This window comes from Helianthus annuus, chromosome 17 (genome assembly GCF_002127325.2).
Source record: "Helianthus annuus cultivar XRQ/B chromosome 17, HanXRQr2.0-SUNRISE, whole genome shotgun sequence".
NCBI classification, from domain to species: Eukaryota; Viridiplantae; Streptophyta; class Magnoliopsida; order Asterales; family Asteraceae; genus Helianthus; species Helianthus annuus.
In genome coordinates this window covers 161,020,732-161,031,072 of record NC_035449.2, presented here as the reverse complement: position 1 = coordinate 161,031,072, position 10,341 = coordinate 161,020,732, and the positions used below count along the sequence as shown (strand labels likewise).

General features: G+C 39.7%; 1 protein-coding gene across 1 annotated transcript; it reads right to left on the bottom strand.

The window, feature by feature from the left end:
* Nucleotides 1–2,068: 2,068 nt before the first annotated feature.
* On the bottom strand, nt 2,069–2,749 carry LOC110925052. Its single transcript, XM_022169023.1, has one exon. The coding sequence runs from the start codon at nt 2,747–2,749 to the stop codon at nt 2,069–2,071; it is 681 nt and encodes a 226-aa protein (XP_022024715.1).
* Between the last annotated feature and the right edge of the window lie 7,592 nt (nt 2,750–10,341).

The window sequence follows — 10,341 nt, the reverse complement described above, 5'->3', positions numbered from 1 at the left end:
CTCCACTAATGTACTCTAAGCAATGGTCGACACACGAGATAAACGAGTTCAAAAACTAGACGGAATGGCAAGGACCACTATAGTCATCCGAACCACTCGGGTGGTTCATGGAACGATCTATCTCAAAAGTAACTCTCTCCTCACCGACCCTAAGGGTGATCTTACCATCGTAAACGTCTATAAGGGCCTTAGCGGTACGTAAGAAAGGATGACCTAGTATAATGGCAACTCTCTCATCCGCTTCCATATCAAGAATTACGAAATCGACGGGAAACACGAATTTGTCTACCTTAACTAGAAAGTTCTCAACTATACCCCTAGGGTATTTAACGGACCGATCATAGGGACAATGTCATTCGGGTAGGTGCAAGCTCTCTGATGCGTGTGTAGTGTAATATATTTTTAATGTATAATTAAGCCCTTTTTTTACACCTTTAGCCAAGTTTTAAATTTATAAAACACGATATTTACTAACACTAAACACACATATGGGCAAGTGCACCCATCGTGGACGTAGTATAGTGTTGGTAAGATACCGAGGTCGTCCAAGGACACAAGAGCTTTTAATACCGGTTTATCCTCAACGTCTAATCAAATCAAAAAGTTAGAAAAGATTTTCAAACTAAGAAAATAAAAACTAACTAAATGCTGAAAAATAAAAATAAAATAAAAACAGATAGACAAGATGAATCACTTGGATCCGACTCGTGTATTAGTATAACCTTTGATTATTTTCGCACTTTTGCACTTGTTTAAGAGATTATCTTAGTTATTGTAGTAGGCCCCTCTTTTGAAGGCGACGTTACCCTCAACCCAGTAGTTTGAGTCAGCAAGGATACAATCCTAAAGGGTTGGATTATTGGAAGATAATGAATTAAGTTATTAATGCAAATTATGGTAGGCCCCGCTTTTGGCGGTGACGTTACCCTCGGCTAAGTAGTCTGAGTCAGCAGGGATACAGTCCTAAATAGCCGGGTTATAGTATTAATAGTAGTTAACTTATGAGGGGGTCAAAGAGTTTGGATCCCCGCCATCCAATACCTATGGGCATTGAAGGAGATCCTACTAAATTTGACCCAGGTCCCTTGCAGGACCTCTAAACGCTGAACAAGGGCAAGACCCTTACCAAACCGTTCCCTTAACCCCCGACCAGGTAGCCAACATACCTCCATATAGACCGTGGAGATATGAATGGTGAAAATCTTTTATTTTATATAGAAAGTAAAATAATGCCAAGACACCACGGACAAACGATAAGGAAAGATCACCTTCAACATAAGCAACTAGTTATTAAAATCATTAATACAAAACCAAATAAAAAGTGCAAAAGATTAAAAATAAAAAGTATTATACTAAACACTTGTCTTCACCAAGTGATGTAAGAGACTTAGGCAAACATGGCCTTGATTGTCAAGAACTCTTACTATCAATCTTGGATCCCGAGACGACTCACACACTCTACGGTGGACAATGGATGATGGTGGTGGATGATGGTGTTATGGTGGTGGTGGGTGGTGGATGAAGTGTGAGAGAGGTGGTGTGCCAAGGGATGAGTTGGAATGAAACCAAGCACCCTTATTTATAGGCTGAATAGAAGGCTGGGCACGGCCCCGTGTCCGCTGGACACGCCCCCGTGCCCGTCTGACATTCTCTCTCTTCATTAATTGTAATTCGCAATTACAATTAATGCGCCTGCTGTACTTTCGCCACGCCCCCGTGCTCACTGGACACGGCCCCGTGGTGGGCAATAGAAGCTTCTACAGGTTTGTCTTTTCTGCTGCTTCTTGGGCACGGCCCCGTGCTGGCTGAGCACGGGGCGTGTTCAGGCTTCTGTTTTCCTTTCTTTGCTTGGGAGGATGCCGTTGAGGGTTCGGGCAATCTACTTTTGTTCCTTTTCTTGTATTTATGTTAGAATTAGCTGTCTTTTTGCTTCTTTTGTGAATTTGAGCTCATTTCATCCTGAAAATACAAAAGGAAGACAAAAACACTCTTTTTCCAACATTAGTACTTAAAAAGGGTTAATTTTATGCCTTATTTGATGTAATTTATATGTTGCATTTTACACACATCACTCTCCTAGGTCTAGCTTCTCATAAAGAGAAAAGGGCATCAAGTTGATGCTAGCACCTAAATCGGCCAAAGCTCTAGTGTTGGTGTTGCTACCGAATAGACAAGGAATGGTAAAAATACCGGGATCGGTAAGCTTTTCGGGAAGCTTATTTAACACCACGGCGGAACATCCCCCATTCAATGGGACGTTAGACAACTCTCCTAACTTCTCTTTGTTCCTAAGGAGATCTTTCAAGAACTTCACGTACTTAGGCATCGATTGAAGTGCCTCTATAAACGGATGATTAATCTTCAATTGCTTGAAGATGTCTAGAAATTGTCCGTATTCCCTTGAGTATTTTCGGTTCTTAAGGCGTGAGGGAAACGGAACGTACGCATGGTTCACTAAAGGTGAAGGTCTAACATCTATAGGGGTTTTCTCAACTTTCTTCTCACTTTGAGACTCACCGGGCTGTGCGGTACTTGCTGGGCTTAGCCTCTTTTGCACTTTGCCAGGAGCCTCCATTTCGATCTCCTCATCAATCACATCTCCCTCTTCATCAACTACTCTCTCCTCGACTCTAGGGTTTCCTACGGTCTTGCCACTGCGAGTGGTAATGGCTTTAGCATGGGCATTGGGATTGGGTTGGGTGTTACCAGCAAACTGACCGGGTAACTTCTCCGCTAATTTTCTAGACATATCCCCTACGACTCATTGAAGGTCTTGGAAGGAGGCTTGGTGGTTCTTAAGCATGAGATCGTGTTCACTAAGGGTCTTTTGAGTGGTTTGGTCCCTAACAATTAGTTGACTCATCATGGACTCCATCCTTTCTAAACTACCCCCTAGATCATAGCTTGAACCTTGACCTGTTTGACCTTGGTTACTTGACCCCCCATCCTTGACCTGCCCATTGAACCCTTTGTTGAACTGCCCACCTGAACCCCCACCAAAGAGTGAATTTTCTGCCCCTATTTGGGTTTTGAGCCATTTGAAAGCCAGGGGGTCCATTTGAGCGAAAAGTGTTATTATTAAAGTTATTATTATTATTTCGCCAACCCGACCCAAAATTATTATTACCAAAACTGCTAGATTGACCTCTACCAAACCCTCCTCCTACAAAATCGACCTGCTCCTCACCAACAAGTAATGGACACGCATTCGTATTGTGACCCCCTCGACAAAACTCACACTTGTCTACCTTAGCCTTGATTTCTTTAAGTTCCCTAGACATGTTTTCCAAAACAGAGGCTAAACTAGGATCCATTGTGACATGGTTCACCCCTCGGGCGGGTGCACTAGTAGTGGTGTTGGAACCACCACTTTGATACCTCTGATCGGATCGTGATTGGGATTGAGACTGAGCAAATGCCTCAAAACGCTCTAGACACTCAGCAACTATAAGAATACCCATCATATGCCCCCCCCCCCCGCATTAGTGTCGAACCTATCACGAGTCTCTTGGGTGAGACCGTTATAAAATTTCTCACATAAAGCCCAATCGGAAAGACCATGCTGGGAGAAACGAGCACACAGGTTTTGGAAACGCTCCCAAGCAAGGCAGTAAGGCTCGTCGGGCTCCATGCGAAAGGAGTGGATTTGGTCCCTAAGACGTGAGGCTTTAGCGGGCGGGAAATACTTATTCAAGAAGGCTTGACGAAGCCCCGCCCAAGTGGTAAAGGTGCCGGTTGGTTGAGAGTCCAACCAAGTAGCCGCACGGCCGGCTAATGAGAATGGGAAAAGTTGTAGGTAGGTGGCATCGTTGGGTGCACCGTGAAGGCTAAAGGTAGCTAGCATACGAGAGAAACGGTTGATGTGGGCCGAGGCGTCCTCATCGTCTCGGCCATGGAATTGGATGGTATTGGTGATGGCCTGCATGGCATAAGATGGAATCTGCCATGAGTTTTCATTGACTATGGGTGGAACGGTGATGGGTGAAGCGAGGTCGGTGAAATTTTGGGTGGCTTGCTGATGGACGGTTTGCCTAGGGTTGGCCATTGGTTCTAAGTTTCCTGGATTACTAGAGGTGCTAGAAGTAGGACTATCGGGTGGGGAAACCTTGGGTGAAGTTTTAGGTGAATGGTTTGGCGAAGGTGGTGGTGTAGGAGGTGGGGTGGGTAACGGGGTGGAGTCGAAATTGGGGAAACGAGTGGAGGATGAAGAAGTAACCTGAGGGCCTTGGCCCAATTGAGATGATGACTGCTTGACTCGTGGTGGTGGTCCATGCGAGCGCAGATGTGGCATCCACTACAAGCAAAAACCTGAACACAAGAAAAGCAAACAATAGTTACTACGACTCAAGATGAAAATAAAAGACACAAAACAAAATAAAACACGTAGCACGTATTTGTCACTGAAATCTATCAAACCTTGGGTGAAGTTTTAGGTGAATGGTTTGGCGAAGGTGGTCGTTGTAGTATAGTGGTAAGTATTCCCGCCTGTCACGCGGGTGACCCGGGTTCGTTCCCTGGCAACGGCACCAAAAACTTGATGTGTGCTGAACAGACTATAAGAATTAACCAAATTAGACTCTCTAAACTAGACACTACAAAGCTTTAATTCTAGACTCGACCTAAAACCACACAATCGGCAAGTGTACCGATCAATGTAGTATAACCCTAGGAAGTCTGGATATCGAACCACAGGACTCTATGTATCACGTAAATTAGACTCTAATAGACACTGACAGACACGACTTAACTTGTTTAATTGTTTTTTTTTTGGGGGGGGGGGTTACGGAAAAACTAAGAAATCTATATTAAACTACTAGATTAACTAAAACTAGACTAAAAACGAATAAAGACTGAGGACCTTTCTTATATGAGAACGAGACCACCTAGATAAGAATCCTGGATCATTTTTAAGAGATTACCGATTAAATTAATTGCATGAATTATGGAACCGGGATCGTATGATACTAAACCTATTAAGAACCAACTAAGCCCCTCGACCCTTCTCAAGGAGAAACCTGTGGAACTACCTAGGCCGTTAATCCTACGGTTATTAGACGTCTTCCCAGTTGTCTAATTATTGTGTAAGTACCCTAATGTTGACCTACTCTTTCCCAATCATAGATCTAGGGTAGTTTGGAGTAATTAATTTGACTTGATAGACTAATAAAACCGACAGGTAAACCAAGACATGACCTTTCCCAAGGACTATCTAAAGCAATTCGCCGGGTAAGACCTACCAATAGCCCCTCACTTCCCAGGTATTAGGACTAGTAGAACACTAAGACTTAGCAAATTATTACCATTTACTTCTAGAGATTACCGGCCGATTCTCCCTAAAGAGCTAAGGTTTTCTTACGTGATATAGACACTCACTGAAATCCTAAACCCTAATATGACTCTATGTTGTGATATAGACCATCACTAAGAATCATATGAAGCAAATAATAACAATAAACCGAATCAAAGCACGCATATACATCAAACCATTAAACCAAACCGTTTACTAAACACAATTAGTCCATAAAAATCATGCAATTAATAAAACCGGTAAAATCTTTACATCAATCCATTCATCAAGTCTAGGTGGCTTAAATGTTTAGCCAAGCATACTAAAACGTGAAAACAAAACAAAGATGTCTAACGAAGAATTCATTGTAACAAGTTTCAAGAAAAGAAATCGACAAAACAAGGGATTAGAAAACCCGGTAGATCCTTCGATTCTTCGCCCTTGACTCGTACCGATGATTCCAAAGCCTTGAGATCTCCGATTGTGTGCCAAGAATGCTCCAAGATTGCTCAAAAAACTCCCAAATTCGTAATTAGGGTTGCTATTAAGTTTCTTGGGAATATTTATCCAAAACCCTAGCTGCCAAACATTTTTCTTCGAATTCTGACCCTAGGCGTGACGCGAAGGGGGGTGGCGTCACGTGGTGCCTCCAAAACTAACTTTATTATTATTTTATTATTTCCAGCTCTCCAGTTCGCGTACGAATCCCGTTTTTCTTCCAAACCGCTCGTTTTGACTCGTTTTTCATCACATTAAGCTACGGGACCTGAAATCAAAGCTTAACGTCAGCAGTATCGAAATTCTAACCTAAACTAGACTCAAAAGAACCGAAAACTGACTAAGATATACATTATAAACATATGTACTTTGCAGTACATCAGAAGTACTCACAAAATGATTATCATATTAGTAAATTGTGAGAGATAAATCGGTTCCAAAAAGACAAAACCCACAAAACACAAAAAGAGCAGAGTAACGCAGTTGGTGTAACCCCAAAAGAGGTGGCACATAAAACACCATAAGTGGTTACATACAAAACCCCAGAAGTGGTTGCATACTAAACCTTAAAGAAGGTTGTTGTCAAAACCCCAAAAGAGGCTAATGGAGTTCTAGAAGAAACTCTAGTACCAAACAAATATGAGATCACGATGAATTATGTACAAAATAAGTACAATATGGAACCGTAATGAAACACGTGTAAAATGATATATTTGATTATGCTATAGCAATAGTTGTAATCGATGAAAAAAGATTACGTATATAGAAAGTGTGCAAGAGTGTACGCACACAAATAGCCAAAATGGCTACATGACTTAAGGTTGAACTAAATTTGCTCGACAAACTAAACGCTTTCGAACCAGCAGTTCGAACACCCATAGACGTCAAACCAGCAGGTTATAAATGGGTGTGTTTAAATAAAAGGAAACGTAAATAACAAGTTTTTGCGATGTAAGGCACGCATTTTAACATAAAGATTTTTCCCAAATCCCAGCAGTTGATTACGAGGAAACGTATACCCCTGTAGTGGATGCGATAATCTTTAAATGTTTAAGCGGCCTCACAATCTCAGAATGACTTCAGATAAAACAACTTATGGATGGCATCACCGTATACATGTACGAGACAATTGCAAATGACATCTGTATGAAAACCCCCTGAAGATGCTCAAAGCATTATGAAACAATAATCCCATAGGTGTTATATATATGAATCTTAAAGGAAACTACTCTTATGTGGTACAGTCGACTATACTCTAAAAAGAGAGGTATAATTTTGATAAAATGAGCTACACAACTTTCATAGTGCTATCATTACAATTGCTTTTGTTATGTACATGATCTCGACCTTTCACTAATCTATCATTGCATTTACGTTTAGGAATGGCTTAAAGCCACACAACCTTCATTCTGGTTGTTTCAAACCTTATATATATATATATATATATATATATATATATATATATATAGGGTAGGGATCCTAAGAGAAGAGCACCCTATTTGAGAAACTTGAGAAGAAATCTGGACCACACATTTTTCTAAGCTTTTCGTAATATACACATATGTATAGATTACGATTGACTATATACATATGTGTATAATTCAATATACATATATGTATATAGTCAATTTTACACTATACATATGTGTATATTACGAAAAGCTTAGGAAAAATGTGTGGTCCAGATTTCTTCTCAAGTTTCTCAAATAGCCTACTTCTTCTCACATGATCCTAACCCTATATATATATATATATATATATATATATATATATATATATATATATATATATTACTACTTTATAAGCATATTTGAAGTTTGATAAATGGAAATTGTTTTATTCAACCAATATAAATAATCTTTTCATCACATAACCTCAACGAGCCCCATCAAAAGAGGCACATAGCCTACTAAGTATGCAAGAGTCATGGGTGGTGAAAAGTCTAACATAATTAGAGACTTAATTTTGCCAAAAAATCTCTAATAAATTGTCATAAAAGACATCAATACACCACATGAAAAGTACTTAATTTTTCCATAAAATCTCTAATCAATTGTCATAAAAGACATTAATACACCACATGAAAAGTACTTAATTTTACCATAAAATCTCTAATCAATTGTCATAAAAGACATCAATACACCTCATGAAAAGTACTTAATTTTGCCATAAAATCTATAATCAATTGTCATAAAAGACATCAATACACCTCATGAAAAGTACTTAATTTTGCCAGAAAATCTCTAATCAATTGTCATAAAAGACATCAATACACCTCATGTGTAACACCTCGAATTTTTGTGTCCAATAAATAAATGACACGTGTCAAATACGACAAAAATAATATAAACCCGGATTTAATTAAGATATGCGGTAGGATTTTCGGATATGTCGACATGTTAATTTTATACCTCTGAGCGACTCCGTTATTATAAATCCCGAGACCACAAGAAAATTTATAAGCACCTAATCTTAATCTGGTCATCATTAATATTAATCAAAAACATCCAAGTTAATAAAATGGGTTCTAAGAAAATAATGCAATGCAAATGATAAGACATGAGCCCATCCTCTTTTGCAAACCCATATTGCATAATGGGGTAGACATCTGGTCAAGTATGGGTAAAAGGCCAGCCATCAAAATTATTAATTCAAAGTTGACCGTTCAATGCATGAAAGGTTAATTTTTTTGCCACTGTTGAGCATTTACGGACCGTAAGGGCCTTACGGACCGTAAGGGGGTGAAGGGGTAAAAGTGTTTCCGCCACAGGCTTACGGACCGCAAGGCCCAAGCCATACGGTCCGTAAGCGATGCCCAGCGACAGAAAGTTGGCTGTTGGCTGTTTAAAGCGGTAAAACATTAATGTAAGGATCTTCCAAAGATATGGGCGACCCCTAATCACTCCCTAACACTATAGGACACTTGTTGATGATCAAGGAGCATGGGTAGACTTGTTTGTCAACAATCTAGGGCCTTATGAGCACTATATAAGGGCCTCATTGCACAACAAGTCCTTCACACCCTTCTCTTGCATATCTGATCATCTCTGGAGCTCAAGACTTCTATCTAAGCTTCACATTTCGTGCATAGAACTTCTGTAAGTTGGTTCAACCCTTTATGGTTTAGTTTTTGCTTAGTTTTAGCTTAAAAGTCAAACCGTCGTAATTAACGATTGACATAACGGTTAATCACAAATGGTCCAGTGATTAACCGAATCAAAAGAAGTTATAAGTTGGTATTTATGTGGGTAATAAACCCTTAAAAGGGTTCCCCCTGATCACCACTCTAACTAGTTCAAATGACGAGTCAAACATGCTAAGAAAAAGTCAACAGAAGTACTATTTTACGATTTACGCAAAATCTGTAATATAGATGATATGTAACCTGTTTAAACACTCATAAAACATGATGATAAGTATATTAACTAGTCTAAGCTTGTTTGATCCGGCCATTTACTATATTGACCCGGTTCGGAGCCGAAAGTCGCAAAACTTTGACTTTTGCTTTGACTTCAGTTCTGACCCGTTTTATGGTAATGTAGATATGCCTTAGGACTCTCTTAGGACCAGGTTACATGATGGTATAACCCTCTGTGACCGGTTCGTCGTTTGTCCAAGTCTTTTACACCTTTCCGTTAATTGCTTAAAAGTTGACCGCAACGCCCTTTTCAAATTAAAACGAGAATTTCGGACATTTGAAAGGACCATAACCTTGGTTACTGAATTCTAAGCATGTCCCTAAAATTTCATGTCAATCCGAGGTCCAGAATAGGAGTTATGCTAAATAGTGCAAATTGCGAAACTTTAGTAATTAAATAGCGCAATTAGCATAACGCCTATCTAAACCCGGATTTCGACACCAAACCTTTTACACACTGATGTAAAATAACATTTTGGGATTTTTAAAGATTTTTAATTATTTTTGACCTGCTCATAACCTACGGTTATGGCATCGGTTCGGTAAATACCGAATATGCCCTTTTTGACCATAACTTGAGTTCTACAAGGTCTTTTGACCCGATTCCAGTTGCTACTGATTTTAAATAATAAATAAAGTATTTTAGACCTTATAAACTGTTCGGGGAACTCAGATTTCCTGTAGAACTCAGAAAGCTCTTTAAAAGCCTTTAAAATGACCGAAAAACCCCTACGGGGCGTATAAAGAACTTAAACTCGTTACGGGCAATACGGAAGGTATACTACTGATACCACAACCTCTTTAAAGCATATTGACTTAGGAAACAAGTGTAGGACTCCTACGGTTACCCGTTACGCCTTTTGCGCGCACGGTTCGGCCTATGTAACTAGTTTACATAAATTAGCCGAAACGGGTCAAACCATATTGTTTTGACCCCAAAATCCAGAGTATGATTATTATACCCATATAAAACAAGTCTTCAAACTTGTTGGGTCAAAATCACACTCCATTCACGGTTTTCACCTTTCACGCGATTAAACCGTAACTATCCTTTGAAACCAACCGGTCTAAGCTACGGCAAATATAAAGACCCGTTAGGATTCTAATAGGTTAATTTAAACCTTCATTCCAGATTAGG

What these genes read in the sequence shown, in the direction of transcription:
- LOC110925052 (XM_022169023.1), bottom strand. Translation starts at nt 2,749, where the DNA reads ATGTCTAGAAAATTAGCGGAGAAGTTACCCGGTCAGTTTGCTGGTAAC.